This window comes from Sylvia atricapilla, chromosome 8 (genome assembly GCF_009819655.1).
Source record: "Sylvia atricapilla isolate bSylAtr1 chromosome 8, bSylAtr1.pri, whole genome shotgun sequence".
In the NCBI taxonomy this organism is placed as follows: Eukaryota; Metazoa; Chordata; class Aves; order Passeriformes; family Sylviidae; genus Sylvia; species Sylvia atricapilla.
Window position 1 is genome coordinate 19919767 of NC_089147.1, and position 13356 is coordinate 19933122.

The 13356-nt window shown below is 44.4% G+C and overlaps 2 protein-coding genes across 3 annotated transcripts in view; both read left to right on the plus strand.

Moving 5' to 3' along the window:
* Nucleotides 1-8451, plus strand: part of PIK3AP1 (phosphoinositide-3-kinase adaptor protein 1) — a 36757-nt gene extending 28306 nt beyond the window's left edge. The window contains exons 10-17 of the mRNA XM_066323963.1: nt 468-647; nt 1431-1493; nt 2187-2392; nt 3909-3981; nt 4320-4475; nt 6207-6277; nt 6468-6577; nt 7616-8451. Coding sequence (XP_066180060.1) covers nt 468-647; nt 1431-1493; nt 2187-2392; nt 3909-3981; nt 4320-4475; nt 6207-6277; nt 6468-6577; nt 7616-7670 — 914 coding nt within the window. The 3' untranslated portion in view covers nt 7671-8451. The remainder of the gene's footprint in view (nt 1-467; nt 648-1430; nt 1494-2186; nt 2393-3908; nt 3982-4319; nt 4476-6206; nt 6278-6467; nt 6578-7615) is intronic.
* Nucleotides 8452-12367: 3916 nt separating this feature from the next.
* Nucleotides 12368-13356, plus strand: part of TM9SF3 (transmembrane 9 superfamily member 3) — a 46039-nt gene continuing 45050 nt past the window's right edge. Inside the window, exon 1 of one of the 2 annotated variants that reach the window (XM_066323965.1) lies at nt 12368-12460. In XM_066323965.1, coding sequence (XP_066180062.1) covers nt 12383-12460 — 78 coding nt within the window. In that variant the 5' untranslated portion in view covers nt 12368-12382. Of the gene's footprint in view, nt 12461-12723; nt 12781-13356 lie in introns of those variants that run through there. The other variant, XM_066323964.1, reaches the window with a different exon arrangement.

The following is a 13356-nucleotide window of genomic DNA, read 5'->3' on the forward strand; positions in this document are numbered from 1 at the left end:
AAGCAATTAAATAGAACCTGAGATTTCTTCATGAACTCTTAAGGATAGAAGATAGCCCACACCGTTGGCTTTTTTCAGACAAAGGACTAATTCTCTGTAGTACTTCATAGACCATCACACATAGCTTTTGGTAACCATTGGTCTGTTTGATTTGTTCACTATTAAAGTATGTTAACTAATTGAAATTAATTAAACTAACTCTTCCCCAAATCTTAGAGTCAGGAGATTTTTCACTATTTCTTCAAAACAAGATGGTACAGGCATAGTGGCAAACAATTATATGCTACTAGATGTTAATGACTTGATGAAGTCCAGTCATGAAGGTTTTGGTACATTCAAGGCACTGCAAAACTGGATGGTTTTGGCTGTGAAATGGTAAGCTTGGTAAGAATGTGGTACATAATGCATCTGGAGGGAACCAGTGTTCAGTGAAGGGTGCTATTCTTGCAAACTTTGCTCTGTTGTAGGTGGTAGCATGGATATGCCAGATCCCGAGGAAGGAGGTCATGAGCAGTATGATGATGATGTGTACTACTCGGTGGAACAAGACCCTTTTCCACAGGAAATGGCTAACAGACCTCCAGTTCCTGTTCCAAGACCAGAATCTAGCTCTCCACAGCCAGACAATGAGCTGTACATCTCCAAAAGTGAGTTGGTTACCAGTGGAAGTGGAGACCAGTAAACCGTAGAATGGCATTGACATGGGCTCCAGTTGCCAAATAAACACCAGGATTCCTGGATTATTTGACTCAAGAGTTAGTTTACCTTTGGGATCCAATTCCATATCTGTTTTTTCATCTTTTCCCTACTGTGAGAGTAGGGGGATGTTATATCCCAACATCTTGGCCTAAGCCTGCTCTTCGTGAAAGCAGTAACATGACAGATTACTCCAAAATGGTATAAACTCATCTAACTAAATATGAAAGATCCTGATATTATAAGGACACAATTAAGCTAATAAATTGAGACACTGCTGTTCTGTAATGGCATCGCTGATTTGATACAACTGCATTTGTATAGGACATGATTTTATACCTCAATACCTCCCTCTGAGGTGGGGTTTTATCGAAATTGAAGAAGATTGTTCCTCTTAGTTCATTAGGCAGCTTTGGAAACCTTGGTCATATATCATGAACATTCTAACAAGAACTACAATGACATGTGAGAAAGTAATTTCAGTGACTCCTTTCTGCTGTAACAGAACTATAGAGAAATCATGTCCAGATTTCTCTTAGAGGTGGCTGAGCTAAATTCTTTGAGGCCATTAGAAAGGGAATTCTGCTGTACAAATCTTTGTCTTCTTCTGTGGACTTAGAAGGGTAACAGAAGCTGTAATGCAATGCAGAATTGTGTATGCTTGCCATATTCATCCTTACTATTTCTTTCTTCATGAGATGCATTTCAGTATCTAAAGAATGTTTCTTTCACAGTTTTTGCACAGAAGGCTCAAAGACCTGAGAATCTTTATGTTCCTAGAGGCAGGGTTAAGAAAGGTAAGGCAGAAGTTCACCCTGAAAATCCTTTCAGTAATCCAAAAGCAGATCTGTTACAGTAGCTTCATTTGTGTGAAATATGACAGAATAGACTGTTTTGCAAAGCTCTGGGGATAACAGTCCTCTATAAATGACCAAATCTTTTTGACCTTTTGTGACACTGGAAAATGTTATAACTGCAGAGTGTGAGGGGAGCACATTTCATATCTTAGGAACTCTTTTTTTTATGTTACAAATGAGTTGAAAAATGCCAGCATTAGTAGAATGAGTTTTCAGTTTCTGGGCTTAAACTACACAGGTTACCTAGATATAGTCTAGCCTTGTGACTGCTAAGGTAAAAGCTCTGTTCTCTGTATTGCTGAGGAAGCAGGGCACTTTAAAGAATGTGTTTTGTGTTCTTTACTTAAATTATGTTTTTTAAGAGCAGAGCTTATCCCTTGGATAGATTTGTGTACAAAGCTGCCTCTCAGCTGGGCTTTTATACCTGACTAATAGTAGGATGGCCTAAGAAGAAAATACTTCTTAGGAAACACTCAGTCTGTAATACTTTTCTTTTTTCCTTTTTTCTTTTTTTCTTTTTTTTTTTTTTTTTTTTAATGTCTGCTGGATCAAGGGTACTTGATCTCTTTGTATTCAGTAAGGAAGGTAGATGCCACAAGTGTAACAATATTTTTGCTGGTGTTCTCTCTTCAGAGGCAATAGTCAGGCCTGTAAGGGACCTATCTCAATCAAGTGTATATGATCCATTTGCTGGAATGAAAACCCCAGGTCAGCGGCAGCTGATTACATTACAGGAGCAAGTGAAAATGGGCATCCTCACAGTGGATGAAGCTGTACTTCATTTTAAGGAGTGGCAACTGAACCAGAAAAAGAGATCAGAATCATTCCGGTTCCAGCAGGTACAGACTTACACTACTGTTTAAGAAATACAGCTGCGTCTCTAGGTATATATCACAAGCTTCTCAGCATGGGTACATTTTTTTGCCTGGTTGGAGCAGGAAGACTGCTAACATAGTCCCCCAGCTAGAAGAGTTCTCTCCTGCCATGGATGAGCTGTTCCCAGTAAGAATTTTTACAGATCTGCTTGTCTTGCAGTAATATTGTTAGGTTTTGAATAGCTGTATACAATGAATTGGATAAAATCCAGTTGGCTAAATCACCTTTCTCGAGGTCACCTTGCACCTACCGGATGGCAGGGGACTTCTGTGATGAATTAACTTGTTGGTTCTCATCCATTTCAGATCAGTGAAGACTCTGTGTCTCAGATGGTGTTTTGGCTGTAAAGTCCTAGTTGGCAGATGATCTGATTTCTCCAATTGTTTGTTAATGTCTATAGGACTGTTCCTTGCAGCTGGGCAAGGTCTAGCAGTGGTCATTAGTTAAACCAGAGTGTTTGGGTGACTTAACAGAAAGAGGGAGTTATTTTGTTGGCAGCAGTGATGTAATGACTGGTGGAACTATCAGTTATAGTTTAAAATTTTCATTCTCAAGTTAGAGTGAGGATCCCTCTTTAAAACCACTGCCTGCTTCTTTTGGTGCTTTTTGTTCATGCTGTGGCAGTCTGGTCTCCAGTGGGTGACATTGTTTTGGAAGTTGTTAGAACAAAGGCAAGGCTTTTCTCCTCCTGATTCTCACTTGGAAAGATCCTCTCTACCCAGAAACAGTCAGAGGAGTCCCTCCTTCTACCAGAGAAGAACACAGTGCTACTTAAGTAAAATGATGTAGAAGAGATGAAGTGGCATGCTTTATGCCCCATGCCATGAGCAGCTTTCAAAATCTCTGCTCCGAATTTTGCTTCATGGTACAGCAGTTGCTTCATCTGCTTTTCTACCTATTCAGGTTTCCTCTTCTCAGATCTGTACGTATTTCCCTGCTGAAAAAGTTTTTTCTGCCTCCCTACCTTTTTGTACTGTAATATGCTGCCACACAATGGTGAAGAGTCTTTGCTCCCAGTTACATTTCTTCATTGGAGATATCCTGAATTCAGAGTTGTACCTCACACTCTGGGATGCATGGAAGCCCTTTCTGTCTGAATTATCTGTTCATTAGTACAGAAAGGACCATGCAGTTACTTGATTGTGGATCCTGTTTCTGTGCCAGTCACAGTGCAAACAGAAAATACAGGGAGTTCTAAACTCAAATCTGTTGCTTGCCTGCCACTGCATGTGAGTATGGGAACTTGACCTTAACATACCTAATGAACATCAGAAAAAACTTGGCTTTTGAAAGGCACGCATGGGTTTCTGAAAGGAAAAAATTAAAACCTGTTGACATGATTTGGACTTCAGCCAAATCTAGCAAGCTTTGTTACAACTTAACTGCAAAGTTAGCTAAAATATAATACCGGTTTTATCAGAAAGCTGTTCATCTTCCTTCATCCAAAGCCCTGAAAAGAATATCTTGTGATGTTTTTAGGAAAATCTGAAACGTCTACGAGACAGCATAACAAGGAGGCAAATGGAGAAGCAAAAAACCCACAAAAGTGCAGGTAACAATCTTTGTTTCTGGTATTCTCTGGTAATGAAGCAGCTAACTATATTAACAAGCTTTTTTGGGCACATATGTGTCTGTGTGTATTGTGGTTCTGTGATATTTTAATATGCACATCCATGTGCTAGTTGGCAAAAAACTTAAGGAAGTTGCTTTGCTTCTCACTTTCACAGCCAAGAAAAGGATGCCTGCATCTGTGGAGTGCATCTTGATTCATTCATGTACAGTTATGATTGTGCTTATGCAATTTCGTTTAACTCTGTCCTTTAGTGCAAAGCTGTCTCTTGGAGGCTGTAATTGCACAGACCTTTCTGAGCTGTTCATTTTCCCTTCCAGAATTGGAAATTACAGTACCCATTCGACGTTCTCATAATACTTTAGCGAAACCAGAATGTGGAATATATGAATACACCCCAAGGAAAAATGTTTTTCCACTAAAAAAGGAGTTAAAACGAGGAGACTGGAAAACAGAAAGCACATCCAGCACAGCAAGTAAGCAAGCTCTGAGTGTTAGCATCCCTACAGGAAAACGGGATGGAACACACTTCCAAAGCCTGACCCTGGAGTCAACCCAGGGGACAGGACTTCTGTTCCTGAATCCCAGTACTGACAATGCTACCCCAAACCTTGCATGCCTCAGGCCAGTGTTCTCAAAACTGTAAAAGCAAGTTCAGGTGTGCATCAAGTGGTTTGGGCATCTTTCGTCTGCATCTCTGCAGAAGGAGAACCTGAAAGCTGAGCAAAAGACTCCCTTAAGCCTTCTCAGGGAAGACATACCACCTGTCTTCAGTTCTTAAAAGTAAATGGCAGGTGTTGTCTTCTTGGAAAGGATGCTCCCATGTTGTGACTGCCATCAGGCTGTGTGCTCTTCAGGCCTGAAGGGCAGTTATATTTCAGGCTGGAAACCAGTCTCTACATGTTGTTTCTTCAGTTGTTTAACATAAAGGACAGCATTTTTCATTGGTAACTGTGGGACCTCTTGAGTGACTTGGGCAGTCTGCACATTTTTATTATCTTTGCTTTTCATTATGTTTAGTTTGTGCAAATTAAATCCCTGCATTCTTGCTCTTACTTCAGACTGAACAATTCTTGCAGAAATCATTAAGGATCAGTTTGGTCCTTTGAAAGGAAACCTGACTTCCTGTGAGGTTGCTGCCTTTGTGACTGTTGGCAAGATGCAGCTGGCATACATCCAGAATAGTTGCCAGAGGCAGCTGGCTGAGCCAGTAACTTGGATCCAAGCACATGTGAGAGTGGTGTTAACAAGTCTGCAGAGCTCAGCTGTGTGCAGCTTGAGGCCCTTTCTCATGGTGTGATTGTAAGATGGACCCTACCACAGTATTTAGCACTCTTAAGTGCTGCTGTTTGTACCAGCTGATGAGACTTACTAAAGCTAGCAGGAAGGGGCTGCATCTCAGGAGAAAACCTCTCTAGCCACCATTTCAGTGTAAAAGTTTCTGGATATTAGTGTCCCAGTATTTCACAGCCCTATAGAATGTTACCTATTTACGACTGAAACCAGCCAGAGCAGTGTAGGACATGTTTGTGAATTGCTGTCACCTTTGGAGTTGGCATGACTGATTGCAAAAATACTCCCTACTCTTGAGTCTGTGACAGTTAAATGGGTTTGCATAGATGGGTGCTGAAGGTTGTTTGTACAAACTTTGCTTTAGGTTGGAAATAGACTAGGAAACATTCCTGTGATGAGTGAGGATTGTTGTAAGAGGGGGTAGTAAACCGTTACTTATTTGGAACAATAATTTCTTGAGCAGTCACTGCAGGAATGAATGTGACAGTGCTCAGAGCCATCCGGCTTCATGCATTTGGTTAAAGATAGAGGGACTGATGACTTAAATGCATATAAGTGTTGGGAGTGTAACCCTTGTGAAAATATTTGCCTGACTTGCCAGATGATATTGGCATTGGATCTTTTCAGTTAGGTTATGATTGTGAGTATTTAACCAGAAGACTGGATAAAGAAAGATAAGGCAGAAAACGTCTAGAAAGAAAGCATAATAATGGCTTGGTCCTGTCGTTTGTGTTGTATGAAGTGCTGTTGTTTGGATCCTGAACATATGAAAAAAACCCAGTGAAAACAAATGAATTTAAACAAACATTAACAATGTGCGCAAGAATTAAGCATGTTAGAAATAGCCCTGGAGTAAGGGATTTGCAGTTAAATCACCAGGGTTTATGAACCAATTTTTCTCTTGCTTGCTCCAGGTAGTGCAAGTAACCGCTCCAGCACTCGGAGTATATTGAGTGTCAGCAGTGGGATGGAAGGTGATAGTGAGGTAAGCTCTCACCTCTGCTATGTACTACTCTGCTGTCCTTGAGTACATGCCTTTGTTCTCATAAAAAAAAAAAAAAAGAGCTCAGAGGTGGCATTGCATTTAGAAAAATGCCAAAACGTAGCAACTTCTTTTGTAAAGATCCGAAGAACCAGATTCTGCTGTTCTGTAAACACTTCTCTTCATTTTGTAGGACAGTGAAGTTCCAGAAACAGCAAGGAGCCGCAGCCCAGTTCCTCACCAAGTAGAGAGGCTTCCTTTCCCAGAAAGGCCACCTAGAGTGCCTCCTCGAGGTGCAAGCAGGTAAAACTAAAATGCAGCTCAAAATGTGTGCTTTCAGTGAATCCACATGGAAGCCTTGGACAGAAAGCAAGGCAGAAAGTGACTATGTTTTTGAACAAAGTCTACCAGACTGCTGCTATCAGCCAACACACACTGTTAGGAATTTTAAGGTCATTGTTTCTTGTCTGTATATGGAGGAATCTGTTTTCTAGTTGTAACATGGCTGTTGCAGTGCTGTCCCTATGGACAGCAAGGGGTAGCCCTAGTGAAGCACACAATGCTTGCCATAGTAAGGCTGAGCCAGGTATAGAGTTGCATCCTGCTCTTGGCAGAGATTTAGCATCTGACCCTCCTGAGAATACTCTCTTGGAACGTACACAGTGTATGCAGGGGGAAGTTCCTTTTGGCATTCTCTTGGACTTGTTTCTTTTTACAAAGTTCAGATCTCTCCAAAGCATATATTTTTATGCAAAGAAAGAACTGCACTGGTTTTATAAAAGGTGTGGAGGAGTTTTGCCTTGATTTGATCATAAACTGTAATAACCTGTAAACATTCCTTTAGTCCAACCAGTGCAAGTTTATGAAGTCTGTTCCCCAAAAAGTTTTCTCAGTTCAGATAATAATAAAATTCTCCAACTGTTAAAGCAGTAATTGCCACTGTGTGGGTGCAGCAAGGTCTGTGCTGTCGGCTTGGCTTTGGTAAGGATATAGCTGGAATTTATCTGCAGTTAGTTTGAAAAAAAGTTTTGAATCTTTTGATCTCTTCCTATTGCATCTTCATATCAGGAGAAAGCTACCATACTATCAAAGTTTTACTCCAACCAACTAGCATCTCTTTCCAGTAACAGTAGAATTACTGCAGCTGAAGAACAGAAGAAGTAGCTTGGACAAGAACAGTGGCAGCTTGTCATCTGCTCTGTTGCTGAATCAGCCTGTTTTTCTGCTTGTATGATTATAGATTGTACAGTGTGCTTACATATGATGTTACTGCATGCAATGTGTTGTTCCAGAGCTCTATTTTCTACTACTTCTACATGCATTTTCATTCTCTTTTTACAGGCCTGTAAGCTGTGAAGGCTTTTATCCTCCACCTGTGCCTCCAAGAGGTCGCTGAATCTCTCAACATCTGTGGAATATGAGATTTCTTTTCTGTTTATAAATGTTTGTACAGATATTTTTGTCCTGTCTTAAATTATTTATAAGTGGGACCCAAATTATTTCATCTCCTTCATCCTCCCTGAAGCTCTGGTGACTTTTCCCATGATTTGCACTGGGACTTCTGGCATTCTGTAACTTTGTTGTTGTTGGAAGAATTTTGATGCTTTGAGGCTTCGAGAAAAGGTATCATCATTGGGAAGAACATTGATGTGTGTCTTGGGAGCCCTGCACCAACATGAAGATGCCATTTGATCAAGAAAGCACAAGTGTCCTTTTAGGAACTAAATCCTGATAAGCGTTGTTGCCAAACGTCCCAATACAGTCTTGACTGGAAAACATGCTAAAAAAGTAAAGAAAATAAGATGTTTGGATAGGGCTCATTACAGCAGGAGCAGGTGAATGTACTGCTGTTTGGCAAAACATTTTGGATACAATTATATTGATCTTTCAGAAGGTGTGGCATCTCCCTTTAGCAATCATTAAACCATGGGGGGTGATGAGAAATTGTCTGCAAGAATGTGTTTTGCATACAGCCTTGAAAATGCCTTTCCTTTTCCTGTTCCCTCCCTGAAGAGGACAGACAAGGTGTTGTGTGTGCTGTATTCACCATGAAAATTCCCAAGACAGGGACCTTCTGTATCACCAACCAACTGTATTCAAACCTTTTTCAGCCAGGGTGCAGGTATTGTGTTACAAAATCATAACTGAGCTCTCAAATTAGAAAAGAATTGATGGCAGTGCTGTGTTCTGTCTTTTACATGTGGTCATTATAGAGCAATATGAAGGCATTTCACTTCATACTCTGGAACAGTAGTGAGTCTTCAATTATGAGCGCACACTCCTCACAAATACCAGCTGTATTTTAGCTGGCTACAGTGGAAACAGACAGCCTGGGGACTGGACTCAGCTTGTTCTACTGTTCCTTTCTACCAATGTGAATCTGCAGCAGCTGTGTCCAGCCTTTTTTCTGCCTGAGGGCATAAAAACTTAAGGAGGCTTCCTGGTTTGGCACTCTTCCAGACCTTGAAATCTTCTGCGCATATCCCAACCCCTGGGGGACAAGTTTAAGGCTCTGGTTGTCCATGAGTGACACAGATAGGAATTCTACAAGATAATATTTGGGGTAGAGAATTAAACATCATTGCATATTTGGTTTTCAGGGATGGAAGGGGGGAATGCCTTGAAAAACAGACAGATACATCTGTATTAGGTGATCCCTCAAGTATAGGTAGGACATGTAGAGCTTCTGTCTGATCATGTCAGCTCCCCTTCATCTGTAGGAGAGCATGTGAGGGACAGAGCTGTGGTTCCTTTCTCTTGCAGGGTGGCAAACCCAATGTGGGAAGCTGCAGAAGTGACAGCAACCGTGACTTGACCAGCACTGAATGAAGGTGGAGAAGCCCCTGCTGTTTTCAGGGATATTGGCATATACTAAATACCATCTGTGCATTAGACTGATAGGATTTGGGTGACTCCAAATGCAGTTCATAATGCCTCTCCTTTTCATGACAGAGGGATGCAAGTGTTGTACTGCATACACAGCACAACAGATACAGAGGTGTCCTGGTGTTGGTGTTGTGTGTTTTTTTTTGTTTTTTTTTTTTTTTTTAAGGAACCTCAGTGCTGTCTCCAGTAACTGCCACTATAGACTCTCGGTGACAGTTTGCTTTTTCTCACTGGAGCCAGGGGAATGGTGAGGTGAGGGCTGCTTTCCTGTGCTCTGGTTGGAATGAAACAAGGTTTCCAGCACTATCAGCTCAAATTGGATGGAGGGAAGGAGGTTTTGATCCTGAAGCGAGGAAAATAGTAGCAAGGATAAATGAAGAAATAGGGATAAAAGAAATAAGCCAAAAGAAGAAATTCAGTAGCTTGATTGTCTTTAGCTGTCCCATGCTTTGGTTTGCACACAGCTCCCTGGTTTTGCTCAAAAATTCCCTATCTTCTTGGTGCTGACTGCAGCTGTGCCCTGCACCTTGGAACTGTGATGTGGTAAGAGGAATTTGTCTGCTTTCACATCTGCCAAGTACAACATAAATTAGAATTATAGGATATGGGTGAAACTGTAATAAGGCCGGAAAGGAAGAGCAAATTATATGTGTATCATGAAGATCTTCTTTCAGCACTGTTGGACTGGCGCAGCCCAAGGATCCCTCTTCCCAAGCTAATTTTTAATTCTGCATCCCCTCCATGTTACAGCCAAATGTCCTCCATGGGAGGGATTTATTTGAGCATTTGCCTTTGCAGGACCCTAATACCATAGTTGTGAACTGGATATTTACGCTTGTGCTGTGGAGAGATGGTTACATTTGAATTGCTGAAAAGTAGCTCGTAATTAGTGTTTCAGTCCCTCTCCCATTTGAAGCTTAGATACTTCATAACTCTGACCTGACTTATCACATAAAGCCAAATGCTGATGGAGTTCTGGTTTGGAGGAGAGGTGAGCTGGGAAAAGAGGAGCTGAGCCATACTATAAATGCATTCTGTTCAGGCCCCTTCTGCACTGCTTAAGAGAGAGAAATTGAAGATGCAGCTGTAGTTTCAGGCATTCCTGTCTCACTGTTTCTGGATTAGTGAGGGATCTCAGTAACCAACAATCACTGCAAGACTCTTACCCTATTGAGGAAAAAGTGAACAGCACTAAAATGGCTTTATTGTTAGATACAGGTAAACAATGGGATGCAGGCATGCCTTTCAAGCGTCTTACAGGCCAACAGCGATGCACCTGCTTAGCCACCAAATTGTGTGTTCTACATAGGTTGGATTCACCTAGTTGCTTCCAGCCTCTTACATTGCAATGTATGGAGACCCTATATCTGTATTTTGTTGTGCTGAGCATGTGGTGTGTGTTGCTTCCACCCAGGATGAGAAATGCACTGAAACTGAAGATCAGAAGAGACCAGAGAAGAAAACAGCGTGCATGCAGATTGCTGGTGACTTAGAAGTGTCCTTGGGAGGGAAAGTGTAAAGGGAAATATGAACACTGTTTCTGATGCATAGTAGAGTTCAAGGACTGAACAGATAATAAAATCACTTGAAACAACTTAAGCGGACTGGCCGATTATAGGGGCATCAACCAATCCACCAAACTCAGGTGCCAGCTGGCAGGCCTGGTGAAGAGTGTTTGTACAGCATGCCCCTGCTGCAGCAGATGGCTCTGGTTGGCCCTGTTGCTGACTGAGAGACTTAAGTATTGAATAAACTGAAGATGCTGAAGCCTCCTCTCTCTGTCTCCCAAGGGTAAGCTACTCTATTTTGGACTGAGATGCAGTGACTAGAAAGAAACATATGGTGTTATCAAAACTGTCTAGTTTTTTTTAGTCTGTATGTAATACAAGCATGGCTTTTGCATGGGTTTTGGCAAGTATCTCTACAGGGACCTTGCTTCTACTGAAACAGTGCATGCACTGTCTCCTGCATCCCTGGAAAAGGCTTCATATAAATATACCTTGTGAAATGTGTTCAGGGAAGGTAGCCTGAATGTGTAAAAGCACAAGAGGAAGAACTTTCAGCATAGGGAGATCCGTTTTCTGTGTAATTTTTACAAAGCATGGATGACACATAACAGCATGGAGTTCCTGCCTTTTGCTCATGTCATTTTTTGTCTGCTTACTTGTTGGTGGTCTTTATTCGAGAAGATGGTATGGCTCCTACCCCTTTTTTAAAGAATATATGATAACTTTTGAAATGTTTTACTGTATTTCTTTAATTTAAAACTTGTCTGATGAAATAATGTTCAGTACCATAAGCTTTTTGGATTGGAGGCTTTGTTTGGTTAGCTTTTTCTTACTGTGGACTTGTAGTTTGAGGTAGGTCCAAGTTGAGACGCAGGTTTGTGGAAACCGTCTTAGAAACCTTAAAAACTGACAGCACCCTTACCCTGAACAAGGTCCAGGGGCTGCTGTGTCACCTCAGTGCCTGCCCTGGGTCCCTGCGGCTCCGTGTGCTCCCGCGGCTTGTGCGAGAGGCGCAGAGAACGGGCCTGTGTATTTCACAGAACCGACGAGCTTGGAAAAGACCTCGGCGTCCAACCTCTGCCTGCCCACCACCCTATCACCTCGACCATGTCCAGTCTTTCCTTATCCAGCTCCAGGGCCAGTGACTCCCACCTCCCTTGGCAGCCCCTTCCAATGTTCCGTGAAGAAATTCCGCCTAGTGTCCAAGCTTGAAGCCATCTCCTCCTGTCCCGTCACTGATTCCCGGGGAGCAGAGACTGACCCCCGCAGCCGCACAGTGATGGGTCTCCCCGGAGCCGCCTCCTCTCCGGGCTCAACAACCGCATCTCCCTCACCTGTTGCCCCCAGGACAGAGGGTCCTTGTACACAGCCCTGCGTCCCGCTGTTCCCTAATACCTTTAGATTATCTTACTGATCAAAATGAAATACCAATTGCAATGCCCTCTTGTGAGAGCGGCGCTCCCGTGCGCTCCTGCTGGCGGCAGCGCGTCCAAGGCCCGCGGGGCGCGGACACTCCGGGTCCCGCCCGCGCTGTGCGCCCGCCCGCGGGCCGCTCCCGGCGCCGCCCGCCCCGCGGGGCTCCCGTAGCGCTCCCGTAGCGCCCCCGCGGTTCCGGCGGGCGGGAGGGTGACGTGGCGGGCGGGGCGGAAGTGGCGTCGGCGGCGGGCGCGGGCCGGTGCCGCGGCGGGGCCTGCTGGGGACGCCGAGGCCCGAGATGGCGGCGCCCGGGCTGCTGCTGCTGCTCCTGCCGCTCCTGCCGCTGCGCGCCCGCGCCGACGAGCACGAGCACACGGTGAGGCGGCGCTCGGCTTCCCCGGGAGCGGCGCTCGGGCTGCGGCCCCCGTGCCGCCGCGGCGCCGGGAGCGCGGCTCGGTGGGCGGGAGGGACGGGGAGCCGCGGGCCGCGGCCTCGGCGGGGAGCGGGCGGCTGCCGGCCCGCGGGGCTCCCTCCGCGCCCGCTCCGCCGGTCGGGCCGGTGTCGGGCCCCGCGCTCTGCCTCGGCGCTCGGGGCGCTCGGGGCGGGGCCGCCGGGTCCTCTGATCCGGTTTGCACATCCTTGTGCGGCCGGGCGGGGTGTCCCACCTTTTCCTGGAGCAGATAAACGCCCCGGCAGGTACGCGTGCTTTGTTTGGAGAGCGCTGTTTGCTCTGCCCTCCTCTCCGGGAGGATGTTTGCTCTCGCTTCAGAGCGCAGGTCGGAGCCGGAGCGCGGTTCTGACAGCTCCCCTCGGGAAGAGGCAGGGATGGCGTGGGAATGGGCCGGGGAGCGAGAGCAGGACCGGGACACTGCCCGGCGCCCGAAGAAAAATGCGTGTATAAAATACTGCTGATTTGGGCGCTCACGCCTTGGCGTGAGAGTAGTTTTTCTGAAGTGCTCGCAATATTGCCCGAAAAGAATGTCTAGGAAAACAATACCTGTGCTTCTGATTTTACATGGGAGTGTTGTTTTCCGTGGCTTTCAGTGTGAGAAAGTGGAAGTTTGTGTGATAAGCTGCGATGTAATTTTGGAATGAGACTTTGCTGAAAACTTTCTCTGTTTCTTGCAAGTGGCGAGGATTAGAATGTGGCTGTGATTGAACACTGGGTCTGTCTGCCTGTCAGGACTTTTTATCCTCTTGAGCAGCCTGGCTGGTAAACACTCGCTGAGTTTCTTAACATAGTTTTCTCAAGGTGAGGTGTGGTAAAGCTTA